Here is a 22898-nt window from a genome sequence, read left to right on the forward strand (position 1 = left end):
TTCATTTAAATGCTATTTTTGATGAGAGCCTCATTGTTAGATTATGCTTTATTCCTAGAATGAATAAATGTGCCTTACATTTTCAAATGAAATTAAGTAAAAACCTGTCCTGCACATAATTTTCTTCATTACTTGATTTTGTAGCTTGGAAAGTTTACTGGCTTCAAAACAGCTTTAATCTTGGGTGGAGACAAGTGAGTACATTTTCAAATAGTAATCTATAGTCTTATAGTATAATTGAACCAAGCAACACTAATTATTTAACGAGATGTGTGGTACTTATTTTTAGAATGGAAGATCAGTTTGCAGCACTTCATGAAAATCCTGATATGTGAGTTAATTCTTTTCTTAAATGTAGTCAGATTTGTTATTAGTTTTGAAGATAATTTTTTTCATGCAGTTTTATTTTGCCGCCTTTTACCTGTTAAAAATATCTGTTAAGTGTATCTCCCAAAACATCTTTGTGGCATTTCAAATTACTTTGGAGAAAAGTGTTCACATACCTGAAATTCCTTTTGTAAAACTAAACTGTTGAATTTTATTATTCTTAGAATTATTTTTCAAAGAATTGGATAGTTATATAGAGACCCAAAAGACTGCAGTTACTGTAATCTGGAGCAGGAAAGAAACAAATTGCCAGAAGAACTCACCTATCCCCTGCACCACCCTCCCCCCTCACCTTCTTATTCTGGCTTCTGCCCTCTTTCTTTCCAGTCCTGATGAAGGGTCTCAGCCCAAAAAGTCGACTGTTTATTTCCCTCCGTGGATGCTGCCTGACCTGCTGAGTTCCTCCAGCACTTCTTGTTTATTGCTCCAGATTCCAGCATCTGCAGAATTTCTTGTGACTCCTGCTGGAAGAACTCAGCAAGCCAGGCAGCATCTGTGGAGGCAAAGGGATAGTCGATGTTTTAGGTCGACCTGAAACATTGGCCATTCCATTGCTTCACAGATGCTGCCCAATCTGCTCAGTTCCTCCAACAGTTTGTTTTTTTTACTTGTATAAGTCTGTTTTACATCCAAATATCTGTTTTCCCATTGTTGCTGTAAGAGAATACAATTGGAACAATCGTGTTAATTTTGACATCCATTGTATCTTAGTGGAGGGTGGTGGAAGGGGAGAGGGGAAGGAGAAGGGGACATGATTGTATGAAATTGCTTTTGTGCAGTTGGTCAGTTTCAGTTCTGTTTGACGTAGGTAACTCTGTCTAACCATTGTGCTGCAGAATGTCGGAATATGACTGTTCAAAGTGTTGCAGAAATTCTATTTAATCTCTAATAAAGAGACGATAACTCCGAGTTTCGTTCCAAGGCTTTATTTATACATGGTACCATGGAGAGTGGGCAGTGATCTCCATCATCACCCAGACTCTTAACTTATAGCTGGTTACAAGCTTATTTTATACTTTGAGATGACAGCTTATCCTGTGACTGTTTTAGTTACAATTATAACATACTTAATCCTTAGTCAAGGTGTTACAAAAGATGAGATCTAGCCAGTTCTTCTTCTCAGCGCGTCCAAGACTGGATTCGCATTCTGTTTTTACAAAGAGTCTAGTTTCAGCAGTCTTCTGCAGGCTCCAAGCCCAGATTTACTGTTGGCTGCAAGCATAGTTCTCTTGTACAATGTCAAGTATCCCATCAGCCCCAGTATAGTCAAAAGACACCATTTATTCTTCTATACAAAGGTTTAGACTAAAAGATGAAGAATGTTCTAATTTGTGCTCATTTCCTTATTTTTGGCTATGCTAAGCAGAGACCAAGGAAAATCTAAGGAGACTTACAAATCTGAGGAGGTGTCTTGTGCCTTATGAATGGTAGCTAGAGAGCTGCTCTGGGACAAGCCAACTCCTTTTGTTGTTAGCATCAAAAAGTAGTTTGGTCAGAAGAATCTGAGTGTTATGAATAATATACAAATAAAATTCTAGAAAATATATTAGGTTGTTTGAATGGTTTCTTTTTAGTCTCTGCTTCAGGATTTCTAAATAACTTATCTTGTGAATGCTGTTACAATTTTAAAAGTCCAGTCAGTTGCTAAAGTCTCTTAAATCTCCTAAATGTGGTATTGCTCAGAAGATAAGTACATCATGTTTTGATTTACACTTTGCATGTCATTTAAACTTCACCCCAGGGATGGGAGAGTAAGCCTTTATTTTAATGATTGGATATAATGATCCTGAAGTGCAAAAAATGCAGAGTAATGCTGCCTGGCACTTCATTTGGAAAATTATTTACCTTTAGGACTCTGTTAGCTAAGTAGTTTGATCATTAATTTTTCAAGTAATATTCCAGTAAATGCAGCAAGTACAACTGTTGAATGAATGAGTACATTAATGGTTTACACTGATCAGTCGTGGGACTGTGTAGAGTTATAAACTGCACCACGTATATTCTATTTGTTCCCTTTACAGAATAATTGGCACACCAGGTCGTTTAATGCATGTGATTGTGGAAATGAACCTCAAGCTACACAATGTTGAATATGTGGTCTTTGATGAAGCTGACAGGTAAACTTGATAAGATCTACCCAGTACCTACTGTTATTGATGAGGTTTCTGCTGACTTTGGGCTATATGGTGTAAATGTAAGTTTTAAAGAAAAAATAAAGAATTGGTATTTATTTAAAAAAAACTTTCCAGGACATCCTAAAGCATGTTATATTTGAATTGTTGTCACTCTTGTAATTTGCATCCAAGCCCTTCATGAAAGGCAGTGAGATAAATGACCAGATCACATTATAGACGTAGACTGAGGAACAACTGTTGGCTTAGACATTGGGAGAACTTTCTTCAAGTGGTGTCTTAAGAATTCTTATGCTGACGCAGGAGGGCAGAGTTGGCCTTGATACACATCTGAAAAATGACTCAACCAATGCTGCAAAGCTCTTTGAATTAAAATGTTAGTCTAGATTGTGGGCTGAAATGAGGCATTGAGCTATTATCTTGCTTAAAATTACACTTTTTTGTTTAGCAAGGACTGTATTATTAAGTTGCTAAGATTGCATTTGTTGTATTTTTGAATCCTTTTCCCTGTGTTACCGGAAAGGCCAACATTTATTGCCCATATCTAGTTGCACTTGAAAAGCTGGTGGTGGGCCTCCAATGGCAAGCATCCATGTGATGAGGCAGGTAGTCCCACAGTACCATCTAATAAGGATTTTGACTCTTCAATGGAAACTGTGAATTGAGCTTGATGTGTTCCCATTCACCTGCTCCATTCTCTGACGCATCTTTGACAAATGATCTGCAGTGCAGAGATGGTACATCAGTTGTATGTCTGGAGTGGTGGTTCAAGTTAGCAAATGGGATGTTGAGGTCCTTTGTCCTGGGTGCCAGCTTCCAGTTTATGAGGAATGACTGCTGCTGCTTTGGCGTGCCATTACAAAAAGACCATACAAAAAAACTCCTCTGAACTGGTCCTAATGATACACTGGTGAAAGTATTGCCATACATCATGATTTATTATAAATCACACTGTTCACTAAAGCATAATCATGAATTAAGAAAGTGGAAACTGTTTTGTATATAGAATTATTATTACACTAAGATTAAGTTGGGTAACTTTTCTCTCGGTTTGCTTAACGTTCAAATATTGATAAATGACCCTATTTGTAAATGTACCAAATTCAGTGATTTGTCCTTTTGTAAACCAAGAGGATGTAGAGAATTAAAAAATTTACAGCTGGTGCCTGACCAAAATTTTTCTTCCAGATTGTTTGAGATGGGATTTGCTGAGCAATTGCAAGAGATTATTCAAAGGTTACCAGAATCCAGACAGACCTTGCTATTCTCAGCGACATTACCCAAGCAATTGGTGGAATTTGCACGTGCTGGTAAGACTTTTAACATAATGTATTTTAAAACTGCAGTAATTTATAATGTCATGACAATGCATTATTATTATCTGCATTAGTTTTATCTAACTGACTGATAAAATATTCTTTTATTTTAAATGGAACTACTAAATTGATTGGAAATTAATCTCTGGCTCAAGTGAATAAGGCCTGGGCCAAAAAGAAATGTAAGGTAGTAAATGATCTCTAGTCTGAATTTTAACAGCTGCGGTGGTAGATGATCCTAAACTGTCTTTTTAAAAAAAAACTTGTTTTGGAACAGCCTGATCCTTCTCTAGCAATTGCTACTCAAAACCTGTATATCCAATGAGAGTAAATCACGTTTGGAGGAAATGTTCATTTTAGACAATATTTAGACAATATTTAGACTGATATATGAAGAGTTTGCACCACATGAAATAATAGTGAGGCTGATGCCTCAGATTCTCTGCAGAGAAGAGTGAATAGTAGCACAAGGGGGAGAGAGAGAGAAAGAAAATCAGCCTTTTTACAGTTTTGGAAGAAGAATACATACTGAACTAAAAACATTAGTTAAAATCTAAATAATTTGACATACTTGATCCCATTCTTATTTACTCAACAGTACTGATACATAGTAATGTTGTTGTTAAACGAGAAAGCACTGAAATTATGCATAATGTCTTTTTTTGGCTTCTGATTTTCATTATTATGACTACCAAATTAGATTTTACTTGTGCTTCCCAGAAAATGTCCAAACAATTTAATTATGATTTGTTATAGTGGTGATAATTAACCATATCTTCACTTGAGCTGTTTGAGACTATATATTTTTAGTGTGGTTTAAATTATGATATTTTGCATTACATTTCAGTAAATATTTTTTGGATATGTGGAAAAAGTTGTCCTTGACATTTTGCCTAAAATTTGAATTAATTTTTGCTTCTCATTTGAAATGTAAAATCTTATTCCTGAGATTTTGAAATGTTACCATTTCGTCTCCCATTAATCATCATAAATATAAACACATTTAATTACCTGGATTACATTTTTTCTGTTAAATTAAGTATTCTTCCTTTACTTTTCTGCAGAAACCCTGCCATTGCACCTGTGTGGAAGATGCAAGTGTCAAATTGGCAGGTCAGATTTGACCTGGGTGCCCGGGGCTCTGGGACTTTAAATGTAGATCTTTATTTGTAAAACCATCTCCCCATAAATGATTGACTATTTTGCCTGGAATCACCACCTTCTGTCCAACTTACTAAATCTAGATGCAAAGAATCAATCATGCGGACTCTTGGCATTCCAAAGTCCAGCAGTGCTTTGAGCAGCGATAGGGGCTTCTGTCTCCCCTCTCAATTTTAATTGTCTTTGAATGTCAGGGGCATTTAATTGCTTAAACAGTATAACTTACAGTCTCAAAGGCATTTTTCTATTCCCGTAAAAGCTGCAAGTGTTATTTTAGGTTTTTAAATCTCTAACATTCAGCACATCTTCCATTCATATCTGGAAGACTGGCTCTATGCTATTATAAATTGCCTGTAATAATCTCTGAATTTTCAACATTTCCTATTTACAAGTAATTCATCTGCAATGGTGACAAATTAGTAATTTACTATTAATGCTGTAATAAACCCAGTCAAATGGAAGGAGCTAATATCAAGAACAATTGAGAACGATTAAAATAGAACAACTTTTTTAAAAAAAACTAGATATTATTAAGAAATTAACTACAACACCTAAAAATAATTTAAAATTATTAAAAACTTTAAATCATGGGCACTTGATGGTCGGCACAGACGTGGAGAATGGAAGGGTTATTTATGTACTAAAGCAATGTAGTTTAAAGGAAAATAACTTATCTTTTTGACTGCTAATCTTTTGCTCTTCAATTCCTGTCAGCGCAGGATCAAAGGAGCAATTTTCTGCAGTGCAATGTTGGAGAATGTGAGCAAAACTGGGCTCTGAGTAAACTGATAAAATTAGCTTCCTAAATCTTAGTAGTTTCTGGTCTTATGCATTTGATGGCCTGTGCTCAGAATTCTGGGACTTACTGCTGTTTGAATGACTAATGCTAGTGGTTAAATTTCAAACTGCCAGCAGGTTTTGTAGATTAAGATCAAATGATTATTTCTCAATGATCTGCTTTTAGTTTTTAAGCTTTTAAAAGCTACCTAATGAACTTGTTTTAAAACTCACTCCTTGTTGCAGGTTTGACAGAACCAGTTCTAATCCGACTGGATGTAGACACTAAACTGAATGATCAGTTACAGGTAATAATCTTTTTTTATAATTGTTTGTCATGTTTAAATGTGTATTTAATTGTTCAAAGTAGAAGTACTATCAGCTAGTGCATATTTGTTTCTTGCATGGCACTTTTTTTTACAGTTGTATTATATTTGTATTCATTTGTGGAAAAACCTGCATCTTTATAATTGGCTCTTTCCATTTGACTTCTATTAATACAGCACTAATAGTAAAATGATTATTAATTTGTCATCGTTTCTGGTAAACTGGATATGCTGAGAATTCAAGGGATTTACACTAGCATAGGCAAGGTCTTGCAGTATTTATGGGACATGATAAATTTATAAAGTAATGGTACACTGGTTTAGGTCATGTGCTTTACGTGATTCAGAAATTACTAAATTTGACTATCTGATGTACATTTCAAGGACCATTTAAAGTTTTTTTTTCTTTTTACAATATTTTTATTAATTGCGCAAAGAAAATACAGAGTACATGAATCAAAAAGGTAAAAATAAATACATTGTGTTAAATCATACTTGAAATCACAATGCTCTATATTAATAATCACACATAATAACTAATAACAAATACATTGGAATAATTTTATTATAAAAATAATCAAAACCCACTACCAAGACCAAAGCTGTTTAATAAAGAAAAAGGACAAGGAAAAACCCTTGACACATGGCGATATCAGCCAATATCTGTATTTTAGCCACCAAATCAAAAATTTCGAAAATAATTCAAAAAAGGTCCCCACAACGTTTAAAAGTCTAAGTTAGATTCAGAAATTGAACAGTGGATCTTCTCTAAATTTAGATATGACATAACATCCCATAACCATTGAGCATGAGTCGGCGGGATGACTTCCTTCCATTTAAATTTTGTTCTTTTAAAAAAAAATTAATTGTGGACATACACTTAGACATTGTGTTCATTTTGTTACAGCTGGCATTTTTTCACGTAAGGTCTGATGACAAGGCATCTGTTCTTCTCTACTTGTTAAGAAATATTATAAAACCTCAAGAACAGACAGTTGTTTTTGTAGCTACCAAACATCACGTGGAATACGTAAAAGAGGTTTGTGTCAAATATGAAGTTGGGCAAAGATTGTTAACTAAATCCTATCCTTGGCCAAAGCAATAAAGGACACCTCTTCATTTTCTTAAGATCATTATTCAGTGTGACTGTACTCCTGTCTCTTTTTTTAAACAATCTCTGGATACTAAAACCATATTAGATTTGAAGGTGATACTGTCAAAAAATTACCAGAGAAGAGGTACTGATTTTATAGTTGTAATGACTATCAGAGTTTTTGGTCATTTACTCTTTGGGATTTTCTTAGATGCATAGTATGTCACAGATTCTCGTAAATTTCTGTGTTCTCATAACAAAATCTGTTTTCTTATTAAACCAATACCCATAGAAGTCTAGAAAGCTGAACTCTGCACCAATGAACAAATAATATGGGAAATGCTTTTCTAGCCATGGACTTTGATGTTATTTTGTAACTAGTTTGCTGACCATTGTGAAGACCACATTGGGTGTTTAGTCCTTCTGAAGTTGCTCTATGTTATAACTGCCAAGCATGGCTGACAAGGTCGGGGTTATATTGAGGTTTGTTTTGTCTGCAATTCATACTATAACCCTGTTATATAGTATTAAATAGATACTACTGATAATTGGATTAAGATTTTACTTCCCCTTATTTCAAAACCCAAATACTGTGAGATGGTCCCCTGGAAGACTTGGCTTTAATCTGTCAGCAGCCTGATTGGGACTTTAAATTATATTATCACTCTTGTGATTCAGAAACTGCTTTACACTGACAAAGAAGTAACAAGATGACAGCTTCCTTAGTATGGTTGTTTTGTAAAATGGGCTTTCACTCATCAGTTGTTCACCTATCAGTTGTAGATAGAACATTACATACAGATTATACTTCATAAAATAGCCTGTGTACTTTCAAATTGTTGTTTGTTCTCATACATGTTTATTTTTATAAATGCAGAGGGAAGAATTCTCCTGAAATTGCACATGCTTGCACTTATTACCTTTTGTTTCTACCAGCTAATTACCAGACAGGGCATTGACTGTTCATACATCTACAGTGCTCTGGATCAAACAGCAAGAAAAATCAACATTGGGAAATTTGTCCACAGAAAATGTATGGTGATGATTGTTACTGATGTTGCAGCTCGTGGTATTGATATTCCCATGTTGGATAATGTTGTAAACTACAATTTCCCATCCAAAGCTAAACTTTTCTTGCATAGAGTTGGTAAGAAAATTCAGATTTTCAGATCTGAGAATTGATGTAAAATATCAGGGAGGGAGGAGCACTTGGGTTTAATGGATTTTGAACATGTAGCATTGGATATGAGCAGCTAGTTTCTTTCTGTTAATTCTCATAAATGTAATCTTCATGCTGATTAGTCTAGAGAGAATATTGTAAATATTTTATCTTGTATTGCTTTACGGTAAATGATGCATGTTTAACTCAATGGTATGTTTGGCAATTATATAATGAACTACTGGTAGGAACTAAACTACAGATACTGGAAATCTGAAAAATAAAATGCTGGAAACACTCAGCAGGTCAGGCAGCACCTGTAGAAAGAAAAAGAGTTAACTTTTCAAGCCAAAGACAGAAGTTAACTTTTACTTTCTGCAAATGCAGCCTGACCTAAGTGTTTACAGCTTTTTACTGTTTTTGTTAATTATTGTATACTTGTTTTCATATTGATTGTAAGTTTTCTGTTTTTGATGACTTAACAATGTTTATTAACCAATGGCTGACATGTAAAATTGCATTGTGAACCAGGTCGAGTAGCGAGAGCTGGTAGGAGTGGCACTGCTTATTCATTGGTAGCCTTGGATGAAATTCCATATGTATATGATCTGCATTTGTTCCTCGGGCGACCCCTCAAATTTGCAGGCCAGAATGAGAATTCGGAAGGTAATTTTGTGTAATCAGCATTTGGCATTGTCTGTTTTGCCTACTTTAAGATACACAATGTATTTAAGTTAAAAATTCTTGTGAATTTATCACACATTTAAAATTTTGCTTTATTATTTCCAGCACAGATTTTTAGAGAAAGTAAAATCCGAGCTATAGAGTTAAACGGTGCTTTTTCCAAGGAAAAATATGCTAATCAATTTAAATTGCATTATAAAACATCTAGAATTTTTGTTGTTTGATTTGCTTTGAGAGAATTCTTTAATCTTTTGGGGTCAGCTTTTCTTATGGCCTGTGGCAAATGTTTTCTCTGTCACCAAAGAGTGGAAAACAGTGACCATTGTTAGCTAAGCAGTAATGGAAGAGAAGGTAGTAGACCCAGCTGATGTCATGGTGGTCTCTCTGGAATATTATGTTGCCTTCTGCCTTTAACTGCATTTTCAATTTGTTTTGGTATATTCAGATTCAGATGGAATATATGGCAGAGTCCCTCAGAGTATTATAGATGATGAAGAATCACTACTTATGGCAGACCATAAAGCTTCACTAGATCTTCAAAATCTGAAAAAAGTGTCAGAGAATGCTTACATTCAGTATCTGAAATCAAGACCCACTCCTTCTCCAGAGTCAATAAAGAGAGTTAGAGAAATGAACTTCATGACACTGGGCATTCATTCATTATTTGGTAAGTTAAATCTGTACATAAGGCACAAATGCAAGATGGTCTCTTTATAGTATCTCAACCAACAGAATTTTTTTCGTTTTTAACTAATCAGTAACACAAAAATATAACAGAATCCCTTTAAATCTACTTCAGCTCTTAAAACAATTGATCATCATATTATGTAGCAGCACTTTAACAACCATGCCTAGTGCTGCAAGATCAATATGTTTGTCCCACTGTGTGAACTGAGCATGTTTTAATCATTTTACACTTAATCCCCACAGCTGCATGTTTTAGTTAAATCCTGTTTTTAAAGCATTATCTAGTTTCAAATTCATCACAGGCATTTGAGAATGTTTCGCTGGAAATAACTAAATTGTGAAAACTGGGTCTTGGTAGAGGTTGAGCTTATGACTGCAAAGATAAAGTAGCAGAGGGTCAAAAAGTTATAAAATGGATTTTGGGATTTGTCTCTGAATATCAGCCTGTGGAATAATGGGGGAAAATTGAGCTCCTCTTCTGAACAATTCAATTCGGCCTTTGCACTATAGAATGTAGAACCTTACGGCACAGTACAGGCCCTTCAGCCCATGATGTTATGCCGACATTTTATCCTGCTCTTAGATCTAACCCTTCCCTTCCACATAGCCCTGCATTTTTCTATCATTCATGTGCCTACCTAAGAGTCTCTTAAATGTCCCTAATGTACCTGCCTCCATCACCTTGGCTGGCAGTGCTCTGATATTCCCCCCCCCCAATACCTTCCTCCAATCACCTTAAAATTATGTCCCCTCGTGTTAGTCATTTCCACCCTGGGAAAAAGTCTTGGACTGTCCATTCGATCTATGCCTCTTATCATCTTGTACGCCTCTATCAAGTCACCTCTCATCATCATCCTCTCCAAAGAGAAAAGCCCTAGTTCACTCAACCTATCCCCATAAGACATGCTCTCCAATCCAGGCAGCATCCTGGTAAATCTCCTCTGCACCCTCTCTAAAGCTTCCACATCCTTCCTATAATGAGGCAACCAGAACTGAACACAATACTCCAAGTGTGGTCTAAGTGTGCCTCACAGGTGGATAGAGCAGTTAAGAAGGCGTATGGGATGTTAGCTTTCATAAGTCGTGGGACTGAGTTTAAGAGCCGCGAAGTGATGATGCAGCTTTACAAAATTCTAGTTAGACCATACTTAGAGTACTGTGTTCAGTTCTGGTCACTGCATTATAGGAAGGATGTGGAGGCGTTGGAGAGGGTGCAGAGGAGATTTACCAGGATGCTGCCTGGTTTAGAGCGTATGAAATATGAGGAGAGGCTTAAGGTGCTAGGGCTTTATTCACTGGAAAGGAGGAGGATGAGGGGAGACATTGATAGAGATATATAAAATATTGAGAGGAATAGATAGAGTAGACAGTCAGCACCTCCTTTGCAGGGCACCAATGCTCAAGACGAGGGCATGGCTTTAAGGTTATGGGTGGGAGGTTCAGGGGAGATGTCAGGGGGAGGTTTTTTACCCAGAGAGTGGTTGGTGCATGGAATGCACTGCTTGGGGTGGTGGTGGAGGGCAGATACATTGGACAGGTTCAAGAGTTTGTTGGATAGGCACATGGAGGAATGTGAGATAGAGGAATATGCGGGAGGAAAGGGTTAGATAGTGTGAGGGTGGTTTGATGGATGGCACAACATGATGGGCCGAAAGGCCTGTTTTGTGCTGTATGGTTCTATGGTAACCAGAGTTTTATAGAGCGGCAACATTACCTGGCAGCTCTTGAACACAATACTCTGACTAATGAAGGCCAACACACCATACACTTTCTTAACAACCCTATTAACCTGCGTGGCAACCTTGAGGGATCTGTGGACGTGGACCCCAAGATCCCTCTGTTTCTCCACACTGCTAAGAGTCCTGCCATTAACCTTGTATTCTGCCTTCAAATTTGATCCTCCAAAGTGCATCACTTCACACTTTTCTGGGTTGAAATCTATCTGCCACTTCTCAGCCCAGCTCTGCATCCTATCAATGTCCTGTTGTAACCTACAGCAACCTTCTACACTATCCACAACACCACCAACCTTCATGTCATCTGCAAACTTACTAACCCACCCTTCCACATCATCCTCCAAGTCATTTATAAAAATCACAAAGAGCAGGGGTCCCAGAACAGATCCCTGCAGAACACCACTGGTCACTGACCTCCAGGCAGAATATACCCCATCTACAACCATCCTCTGTCTCCTATCGGCAAGCCAATTCTGAATTCACACAGCCAAGCTTCCCTAGATCCCATGCCTCCTGACTTTCTGAATGAGCCTTCCATGAGGAACCTTATCAAATGCCTTACTAAAATCCATGTACACCACATCCACTGCTCTACCTTCATCAATGTGCTTTGTCACATCCTCAAAGAATTCAATCAGGCTCGTGAGGCATGACCTTCCCCTCACAAAGCCATGCTGACTGTTCCTAATCAGCCTATGCTCTCCAAATGCCCATAAATCCTGTCTCTAAGAATCTTCTCTAGTAATTTGCCCACCACTGAAGACCACTATCTACTGATTCTTTGTGAACCTTTCCACAAAAGTAAGCTTCTTGTAGAGAAAGGATATTACTTTCCATATTTTCGCATTTCTTAATGACGTAGAGGCCATTTCAGCCCATCGTCTATGCCGACCCTCAGAGCAATCCCTTTCCCTGATAATTTTCCCTGTAAATTATTCTCCCCACGTTCCCATCAACTTCCTACATATTCTATTACTCATCTACACACAAAAAGCAATTTACTGTGGCCATTTAACCCAATGACCTGCACATCTTTGGGTCTTGGGAGGAAACTGGAGTACTGGGGGGAGTCCACACAGTTACAGGCAGAACATGCAAACTCCACACAAGCAGCACCAAAGTTCTTATAGTGAAGTATGTCTTTTAAAAAGAATTGTTAGTATAAGTGTTTTAAATATTTCCTTGTACCATTTTTGATGTAATTATAGTGAAAGTTAGCTGTTTTTTTTGCTTTTAAGGTACTAGCCTGGAAGGTACAGAACTTCAAAGACTAAAAGTTATCGACAGTATCAAAAATTATAAAGCAAAATCTGTACGTAAACCTTTTCTTTGTACCTAAGTGAATTTATTTCATTTTGTGAGAGTGCTCCTAAGTCAAACTACAGTTCCTTCCTAACTTATTGCAGACCATTTTTGAAATAAACTCTACAAACAAGAGCACAGCAAGTGAGATCATGAGGATGACGCGAAATAAGCAGCAACATGTAATCCACAAGTTTCAGAAGTTGAAGCAAGAAAAGCAAACGAGTGCATCCACAAACCTGCCAAGCCCAAAGGAAGCAGATCCCTCTGCTGTGCAGGAGGCTGATGATGACAACATTAAGGTGAGGTAATTATGAACTTAATAGAAGAGGGAACTTGTGAGTTATTCTCCTCTAAATTAAAGAGAAGGACACCAAATGGATTCTGTCAGTGTAGCGTCTAAATTATTGGACAAGTAATCTGGAAACTTGGAGTAATGATTCGGAGACATGTTCAGTTTCCACCATGGCAACATGGGGAGTTAACATTATTTATAATGTTAATCTGGAATGCAAAACTGGAATCACAATGGTAACTGTGAAGCTGTTTGATGGTTATAAAAGTGCATCTGTTCACTAAAGTACTTTAATGATGTAAATTTGCTGTCTGACCTGTTTGTGACTCCAGACCCATAGCGACAGCACTCCTGCGTGATATAGCAAGGTCACTTGGGGATAGGTAGTAAATGTTGGCCTTGCCTGCTGTGCCCATGTATCCACTTGTATCTCTTCAGGTAGCATTGGATAGTAATGAGCTTTTGGTTAAAAAGAAAAGTGCACTTTTATTTTTGGTTGCAGTCAGTTGTGCAGTAACTACCTTCCACAGACCAAAGAATGAATGTGGGGACATTCTGTATTCAATAACATATCAACATATTGCACTGTACCTACCCATGTGAGCCACATTTATTGGTTATGGATGGAGTTGATTAGTTGCTTAGACTGTGAATTACATTTAACTAGAAAGGTTAAGAATTTGTTCTTTGCCCAGGATTTGGTTCTGTGATCCAAAAATCATTAAACACATTGTGGTTTTTGCTGAAATATCCAGAAGTATATTCTCGTAGTGTGGGCTAGAATCCTCTTTTGTGTTTGATGTGAGAGGATAGGAGGGAAATGAAATCAAACCCACATTACCATGTTTTTAGAGTTGTTGAGAGCTTCATAAAGGTCAGTTTTCTTTAAGCAGTCGATGCTCCTGAACATTTTAAATATCTTCGTGAAATGAGAATGTGGTGACACTTCAATGCATTTTTGCTTTTTATGTATGATTCCTAATAAGCTAAGTCAAAAGCCATTTTTTTAAATGGCTTTATGGTAATGTTCATTATAATGTTTGAATATAAAACATTGGCATTGTTGTGAAAATGACAATTTTCACAATTCATCTTCTTACCGTGATTTAGAAAAGCCTATTAAATTTGCACCAAGCCAGAGATTTCTCTCTTACCCTAATCCTCCAGGTATTTAATTTTCATTGACATTGTTAATTGATCTTGAATTGTTTATTGACAGATTGTGTTCTCTGAAGTTATGGGGAGGAAGAGAAAGAATAAAGAACCCTCTAATCATTTGTCCAAAAAGAAGAAAGAGTGTAGCAAGGATGATCAATTTTACATTCCTTATCAACCAAAGGACTTCAATTCTGAAAGAGGGTAACTATGTGTAAATCTGTTATACCTACGGTTCTCAGAACCTAGCTGGAATAGCTGAAGTCTTCCATTGTCACTACTTTATAATTCTTGCAGTTCCCTGTACTTTACTTTCCTTGCAACTTTGCTCTTCTATATCCTTCCCAATAGTAGATGGTCTGCAGTGTATATTTGAAAGAGTCATGGCACTTCTGTTATGCGTAGGGGCAGTGTGATTTAAAATAATCTTGGGAACAGAAAACAACTGTGGTGAATGGTTATTCTTTAGGCTGAAGAAAAGTAGACAGCGGTGCTCCCCCAAGGGTCAGTATTGGAATCGCTGCTTCTCTTGATGACCTGGATGCACAGTTTCACAATTTGCAGATGACACAAGCTGGAAGTGTAGTAAGCAGGTAGTAGGATAGTGGGTGGTCAAATAGGTAATCACATGGCAGAAAAAAATTAATGCAGAGAAGAGAAATATCAAAGTGATATATTGCAGAGAAGAGAAATATCAAAGTGATATATTGCAGAGAAGAGAAATATCAAAGTGATATATTGCAGAGAAGAGAAATATCAAAGTGATATATTTTGGTAGCGTATATGAGGTAAAGCAGCATATGATAAAGCATACAGTTCAGGAACAGAGAAGGAAGTGGGTGTATATGTGCACAGACCTTTGAAGGTGGCAAGATGATTTGCGATTTAGTTGTACAAAGCTTATGGGATCCTGGCTTTAATGATAAAAGTATGGAGGACAAAATCAAGGAGGTTACTTGAAATCTCTGCAAGACACTGCCTTGTTATGGGAAGGTTGTGAGGAACCCACAGAGCTGCAGAAAGATTTAGTAGAAGGGTACTGAGGAGTAGTGACATGTATGGATATAGTGGAGAAGCTGACATTGTTTCCTTCAGGGCAGGGTGAATTGAGGGATGATTTCCTAGAAGTGTTCAAACTGATGAAACGGCCAAGAAACCAAAAGAAAAGTTTTTTTTCATGTAGCAAGTAATTGTGATGTGGAATTCATTGCACTGCAATGTGGAAACAGATTTGGTTTCAAAATGGAATTGGACAGATATTGATGAAAGATTATTGACCTGTCTCCCACCACAGAGACCACCTGACCTGCTGAGTATTTCCAGCATTTTGTGTTAATTTCAGATTTCCAGCAAATAAGTAGTTTGCTTTTGAATCTTAAACAAAAGGTAGCTACTAATAATTCAATTGACTAATTCAGGGGAAAAGAATGATGGACTGAAATGTATTGAGGCGAATAACTTGGTTTGACTTTAAGGAGAAGTAATATGAGTGCGAGGAGCAGAAGGGTCTGCTAACTGGAAGGCAGCTTGTGCAGTGCAGATAATTGCATACACCATTTTTGGTTATTAAATGATTCTGTATAATTGGGAAAACTGAAATATATATTGTCTAGAAATATTACTGATTTTTTTTTCAGTTGTGTAGTCCACTGCTGAACAGGAACTTTCTTAAACCTGTACTTTTCTCCCATTTGAACCTAGGTTAAGCTTAAGTGGGGAAGGTACTAACTTTGAGCAGCAGGCATCTGGAGCTGTGTTAGACTTGATGGGAGATGAAGCAGAAGATATGCAAAAACAGAAACAAATGCTGAAATGGTAAGAATTATAAATAATGTATTTTCGTAACCATAACTGCTGTCTTGTTTTAATGCCTTCAACTGAGTTGTGTGAATGACCCATCTCACAGTCCTGCCTTAGAGACTAGTCTTCAGCCAATTCAAGTTACTCCATGTGATATCAAGAAAAACCTGGGAGCAATGAATACAGCAAGAGCAATGAGGGGGTGTGGGCAGGGGAACAACAACATCCCAGCTATGGTGCCAAAATGTCCCCATGCCTCTGGTTTAACTGATCCAGTACGGTTATGATACCGGGAAATATGTGCATGTGTGGAAAACTGAACAGGTATATTCTGTCTATAAAAATTGCAACCAATCCAATCTGGCTCATTACATTTGGCCCATTTTCACTCCTGTAGCAGAGGGATGGAAGGTGTCATTCCGAACTTGCCAATAACCAAGTGATGTTCCTGAATTCTTTCAGGACAACTGAGCTGTAGACCTCCTTGTGCTTTGCTCCAAACTTTGCAAAAAAGATGAATTCCAGAGGTGAGATGATAGTGACTGCCTTTGACACTGAGACGGTGTTTGATGGAGTGAACCAAGGGCCACTGGCTGGAGTGACAGTTAGAGCAGAGCAGAAGATGATTGTGGTTGTTAGATGTCAATCATCTCCACGCTAGGGAATTAATGCAGGAGTTCCTTAGTTCAGCGTCTACCTGCACTGCACTTTCTCTGTAACACTTTATTCAGTATCCGGTTATTGTTTTACCTACTGCTACCTCAATGCACTGTTGTAATGAATTGATCTGTATGAACGGTATGAAAGACAAGTTTTTCCACTGTATCTCGGTACATGTGACAATAATAAACCAATTTACTGGGCCCAACCATTTTCATCCACTTTATCAATGACTTTCCTTCCATGTTATGGTTAAAAGTGGGACTTTCATTTCTATGCATGACTCCTCTGAGGACAAAATAAACTGTGACTACCTGCAGCAAGATCTGGATAATATTCTGGCATGAGCAGATAAGTAACATATAATAGTCGGGCACTGCCAGTCTACAACACAAATGATTCTGACTACTCTTGACTTTGGTGCCATTACTGTGGCTGAAGCTTCATATTCTGGAGGTCACCATTGACCAGAAACTTAACTGGACAAAGCACTTAAATACTGTGACTATAAGAACAGGTCAGAATCAGGATGTCTTGCAGCAAGTGACTCGACTAAATTCTCCATCATCTGCAAGGTTGAAGTGTGATGGAACACTGCACTTGCTTGGATGAGTCCAGCCCCAGTCATATTTGAAACTTGACACAATCAAGAACAAAGCAACCTGCTTGACGAGCATCCAGTTGGCCAGCCTAAGCATGACATGTACCACTGAGACATGATTTCGGACACATCTACAAAATTCACTGCAGTATTCTGCCATGGCTTCTTCAACAGCACCTCCCAAATCCTTGACTATCACCAGCTGCAAGCACGGGACAGCACGAGCCTGGGAATGCCACCACCTATAGGTTTCCCTTAAAAGTTGCACATCTTCATGACTTGAAATTATTTTGGCATCCCTTCATCATCTGTGGCCTGAAAACCTGAACTTCCTCCCCACAGCAACTGTGGAAGTATGTTTGTCACAAACTCTGGGTGGTGGGTATAAGAATATGGCTCACCGCCATCTTCTCAAGGACGATGGGAAATAGGCTGGTCTTGACACCAATATTCATATCTGGAATAAATTGGAAATTCTTAATTCCTATTTCTTGGGATATCTATTGTTTTAATGCTAAACAAAATGGGAAATTTTATAGTTTGAGTCATCCTTGAAACGTAAAGAATAATCATAATGCTGCAGCTTGACCAGAGTCTCAGTAGTGCCAATTGAGACTGAAGTTGTCACTCCAGTCATGAATTTCAACTGTGTTTTAGATGCTAATCTCGCCTCCATTCTTTTAATATTGTGCAGGGACCGTAAAAAAAAGCGATTTGTCAGTAACACCAGCAAACAAAATAAGAAAATAAAGACTGAAAGTGGACGATACATCAGTGCTTCGTATAAAAAGAACATGTATCCTTTTTATTTGTTTTTCTCACATTTTGCAGTGACTTTAATCTGTTTCCGTAATAGATTACATAATATTGCTGTGCATTGTGTTGAACTCAACATAAGAGAAGGAAACTGTACCATGCTGCAGTCAGAAAGTGGTGCTTTTGTTGTATAAAACTTTGATCAGATTCTGGTGTATTGCACAGTTTTGAGCACCTATCCTTGGGAAAGATAAATGGGCCTTGGAAAAGGATACATCGGAGGATGCCCACCCAACCTGCATATCTCTGTAACCTTTTTACATGTTACTTTCTACAAAGGTTCCCTCCACTGTGGTCACTGGTTACAAGCCTTACCCCCTTCCTCTCTCTGTAAAACTTTGCCATCCCTAATGCACACCAGTTCTGGCCTTGTGAATGACTCCAGCTTTAATTACTGCACCATAAACTATCGGTGGCCATGCCTTCAGTTTAAGGTCTGAAATTCCCTCATTAAACAACTCTCCTTCCTCACAGCAACTAGTAGAGCTGCTGCTTCACAGTGGCAGAAACCAGGATTCATTGCTGACCTCGGGTGCTGTCTGTGTGCACATTGCATGTTCTCTCTGACCATGTGGGTTTCCTCCAGGTGCTCCCGATTCCTCCCACGGTTCAGACATTCGGGTCATTAGGTTAATTGGCCACTGAAAATTGTACCTAGTGTTTAGGGGAATTGTAAACCTAGGAGAGAGTTGATAGAATGTAGGGGGAAATAGGATTAGTGTAAATGATGTGTTTGTTGGTTGGCATAGACTTGGTGGGCTGAAGGTCTTGTTTCCATTGTGTATTTCTCCATGATGCTGTGATCTCTCATTCCTCTGTGAAGATATTACTTAAAATCAACCTCCTAGTTATATTTTTGGTTACCTGCTATTATACTTTGGATCAAATTTCGGTTGATAAAACTCTGAAGTCCCTGGGAGTACACGCTGCCTTATTAAAGTTGCTAGAGAACTACATGATGCACGTGCACATATTAGGCAGCAAGCCAATTTGAGAAGCATGTTTAAAAATAAAACCTTGGGCTTTAATGATAGGATAATAGTATGTAAAAACAGATGTTCTGCTGACTTTTTATGAAATGTTGGTTAGGTCCGGCTGGAATCTTGTCATCGATTCTGTTGACCACATTTTCGAAAGGATGGTGAATCCTTAAAGAGGAAGCTGAAGAAATTCCCTCTTATGGTACAGGGACTTGTTTGCCTTTGATAGAGGGGTTCAAAATATGGTTTTGAGAGAAGAACCATTTGGAGAAATTGTAGTGGCAAATAGTAACCATAGGGCAAAGCTTTAAAGTGATTGCAAAAGAACCAGAGATAATTTGAGATTAATTCTTGAGAATAGTGGTGATAGTGGAAATGACCTCAATACTAACTTTTCAAATGGAATTGGATACTACTTGAAGGGGGGAAAAATATAGTTTAGAAAGTGCAGGGGAATCGGGATAATTGGCTCCATCTACAGGTAGGATAGCTTGAATGTCCTGTGCTATATAGCTTATGATTCAAGTCTACGTCTATTTGATCAATAATTTAAATGTACAAAGTGACCTTGACCGTTAAATACTCTCTGATCATAACTGTTGGAAATTAAACTCTGATAACTTTTACAAGGTAGGTAAAGAAATAAGAGGTGGAACACTCTGGCTTCTCTCTGAAGAACTTTTTTCTATAATCTTGGATAAACCAAAGATGACCTGAACTTTTCAGAAATCATCTTTGTCCGTCTGGAGAGCTTGGATGTGTTACATCAGTTGGTGTGGTTTATATTTAAACTTGAGTTCATTTTTGAGCCATTACTTTATCTTGAACTTAAAAAGGTGAAAAGTTAACACTACAAAACATCATTTTCCATGACTGGCAATATTTAGCTACGAAGAGTGGAAGAAAAAATACAAGATAGATGAAAGAATATCTGATGATGAAGCTGAAAATGAACAAAGTAATCACAAGGGCAAGAAAAGTGGCTACGGTAAGACCATTAACTTTTTTTTAAGGGGATAATTTTAACAAAATGTACTTGCTATTCACACTGAATAATCCAATTACCCACTCACTTTATTTCAGTGCCAAATATTGGTAAAAAGCTAACACTGTGCGATTCAGTAATCTTACAAAATTTCAGATGCAGTTTTTTCTTTATCCAAAACATTTGCAGATTTGGACTGAGCTCTGCTACTGAATGTATTGCTGGAAAATTTGTTACAGCCAGTTAACAGGAAGACTGGTGATCCTTAATTTCAGTGTATGCCATTCAGCAGTCTGATCTTGTTTTTGTTAGAATTGTTCTTAAAATGTTGTCAGATGTTTTAAAATGATCTGAAGGAAATTATCCTGCTGAATCACGGCTGCCACAGTTATACAGAGGACAGTGCACACTTAATTAACATAATGTATGGTGAATTTATAGAATGGACTAAGTAAGTAAGTAAATAAAATTTAAGAATCATGTAATGTGAATAAAGAGATAATTAAAGGGCAAATGAAAGTTTGTTGGATTGTTTTCTTAAAAAAAAATCCATTCTGATGTCGTGGAGTATTTCTTGGATTCACAGCAATTCTGGATGTGTCACAATTATGGCTGTTCTTTCCACATAAAGAAATAAAGGAGGTGTAGGCATTAAGGGAACAATATTAAAATTTATTGATGACTCTAAATTGCTTGGTGTGGCAATTTAATGGGAAAGACTACAGAAGTCATACCTTCAGGAGGATGTGGTATTCCATTAGATGAGAAGGTTCAGAGCAGGGTCTTGTGGAGAAAAGTGCCAGCATACACACAGACATTGGACCAAATGATCTGATTCTGTAATGCAGCATTCTGATTTTGCCATTTTAATAAAAGCTAATGTGCAATATTACAGGTGGAAGAAGAAACTCACGATCTTTCTCAAGAAAACCAAGTCAGCAACATGGAGTACGCTCAGAACTTAAGACCAAAGCTGAAATTCTTAAAGAAAGAAAGAGAAAGGAAAAAATGCAATTCCTGCAACGGGGAGGAATGAAGAAGCTCAAGAAGAAGAATCGGCAACATGTAAGAGAAATGAAGAGCATGGCGTTCGGCAGAGGCAAAGGGAAAGGGAAAATGAGGAAAAAAATGTAATACAGAAATGCACTATGATATTTTTGTCATTTACAATAATAATATGGTTCTGGCTAATATTAGCTGAAGCCCATTTTGCCTTCCTTTTTTATTTATTCTAGTTATGGGATGGAAGTTTAAGTAGAATGGAAGGAGATAATGATGTCTCAAGACTGAACATACTGACTTTTGTACAATCTGCAATATAAAGACTTTATAATGAAAGTTGTTTTATATATCTGAAGTCTACTGCCTTCATTGAAATGTCCTAAAAAATATTGTAGTCCAAAGACTGAAGTTATGCACATCTATTAAAGCACAGTTTTTTGAATTTATTTTTAAAAATAAATACCTTCTCAATTATATGATAAAACATTTTTAATTCAAACCATTTTGTCCCTGTGCTAAACTATAAAATGATCGTGTTGGATGCTGTCATGAAAATCCCAAAAAAGTGTGTCTGTTGTGAATTGTGTGTAAGGTTATTAAAATTATGCAACTAAACAAATGAATCTCAGTGGGCTAAATTTTGCTGGTCCAATTTTCTCTCGCCCGCCTTCTCTCTACACATTACCCATTACACATTCATATGGAGCAGACCAGAGGACCAATCTCACTGGCCTTCCAAAATCCTGTGGTATGCCCTCAGCAAAGAAAGATGCTTTCCTGTTCAGCCTCTGACAGCTAACAAAGCCAGGAGTAGGGTTTTGCTGGCTGTAGAAGCTGTAATTGATTTTCAGTTCTTAAATGTCTGCCAGAAATGTTTAAATTCTGGTTAATTTTAAAGAAAAATGTAAATAATTTCAAGCACAACTCAGGAGGGTGTTGGATCCTGTCTAGTCTGTCCTGGTGCAGGATCCAAGAGGCAATCTCCTTGGTGTAATGCTGGGGAATTTCAGCAAGAGGCAGCTATGAAATTTGGCCTTTTGAATCAAATAGATTCCAGTCCCGCTGATGTGTAAATGCCCAAGACTTTGCACTTTCAACAGCTGAAAGGCAGTTCTGATTTGAACCTTGCAATAGACAGTGGGATCCTGCCCTGTTTCAATAATTAGCATGAAATATTCCAGCCCTGTAACGATAATTGAAATGAGTACAAAGTAATGAGTTTGTGTGAGCAGGATTTCTTTTTTGAGCTATATTTCAGTAATACAATTACTTTAAAATACACATGGTTGATGCAGAATAAGTGATCATCTTAAAAAGTCATGACATTCAGCTTGGTCACTTGCATATTCTTGACTACAAATTCTAAATATAACAAAAGGATTTATTTTCTATTCCTTTTACACTGGGTGATCTGAATTGCAAAATTGTGCATTTTTTATCTTTTAGTAAAAAAGAAAAAACGAGGTAAATTGAAATAAAAACTGCTGAAAATAATTCAGCAATAGCAACAAAACCTGTTTATTGTGGTTAAAACATGAGATTTTTTTAGCTGTGATTGTGTTTGAAGTGTTAATATTGTGCAGGAAACATGACAGCCTACTACCACTGATAATTGAGAATGACTGACGTGGCTGTAGAGGAAATGTTAGTTGACTAACCACATTTGCTGCAAGTTGTTTTTTCATCTACCTGTATAGACTTCTTATTGACTGTTTCATCCAAAGACTTTCATAGGCAGCAAAGAAGCATTCCGTTGATGTCAGCTTAAGTTTAATACTTAAATCCAGCAGTGAAGCTTAAATCCACAATTAAGAGACTGCTGCCAGTTTACTAAGTTGATAACA

The 22898-nt window shown here is 37.2% G+C and overlaps 1 protein-coding gene across 1 annotated transcript in view; it reads left to right on the forward strand.

Annotated features, from left to right (window-relative positions):
• The window catches only part of ddx54 (DEAD (Asp-Glu-Ala-Asp) box polypeptide 54), a 31349-nt gene extending 9473 nt beyond the window's left edge, over positions 1 to 21876 (forward strand). Inside the window, exons 5-20 of the mRNA XM_052031916.1 lie at positions 145 to 194; positions 290 to 331; positions 2409 to 2504; positions 3708 to 3829; positions 6020 to 6081; positions 7007 to 7138; positions 8129 to 8339; positions 8883 to 9017; positions 9481 to 9702; positions 12697 to 12770; positions 12865 to 13062; positions 14275 to 14414; positions 15912 to 16025; positions 17966 to 18067; positions 19955 to 20055; positions 20948 to 21876. Coding sequence (XP_051887876.1) covers positions 145 to 194; positions 290 to 331; positions 2409 to 2504; positions 3708 to 3829; positions 6020 to 6081; positions 7007 to 7138; positions 8129 to 8339; positions 8883 to 9017; positions 9481 to 9702; positions 12697 to 12770; positions 12865 to 13062; positions 14275 to 14414; positions 15912 to 16025; positions 17966 to 18067; positions 19955 to 20055; positions 20948 to 21186 — 2040 coding nt within the window. The 3' untranslated portion in view covers positions 21187 to 21876. The remainder of the gene's footprint in view (positions 1 to 144; positions 195 to 289; positions 332 to 2408; positions 2505 to 3707; positions 3830 to 6019; positions 6082 to 7006; positions 7139 to 8128; positions 8340 to 8882; positions 9018 to 9480; positions 9703 to 12696; positions 12771 to 12864; positions 13063 to 14274; positions 14415 to 15911; positions 16026 to 17965; positions 18068 to 19954; positions 20056 to 20947) is intronic.
• Positions 21877 to 22898: the final 1022 nt, after the last annotated feature.

This window comes from Pristis pectinata, chromosome 17 (assembly GCF_009764475.1).
Source record: "Pristis pectinata isolate sPriPec2 chromosome 17, sPriPec2.1.pri, whole genome shotgun sequence".
In the NCBI taxonomy this organism is placed as follows: domain Eukaryota; kingdom Metazoa; phylum Chordata; class Chondrichthyes; order Rhinopristiformes; family Pristidae; genus Pristis; species Pristis pectinata.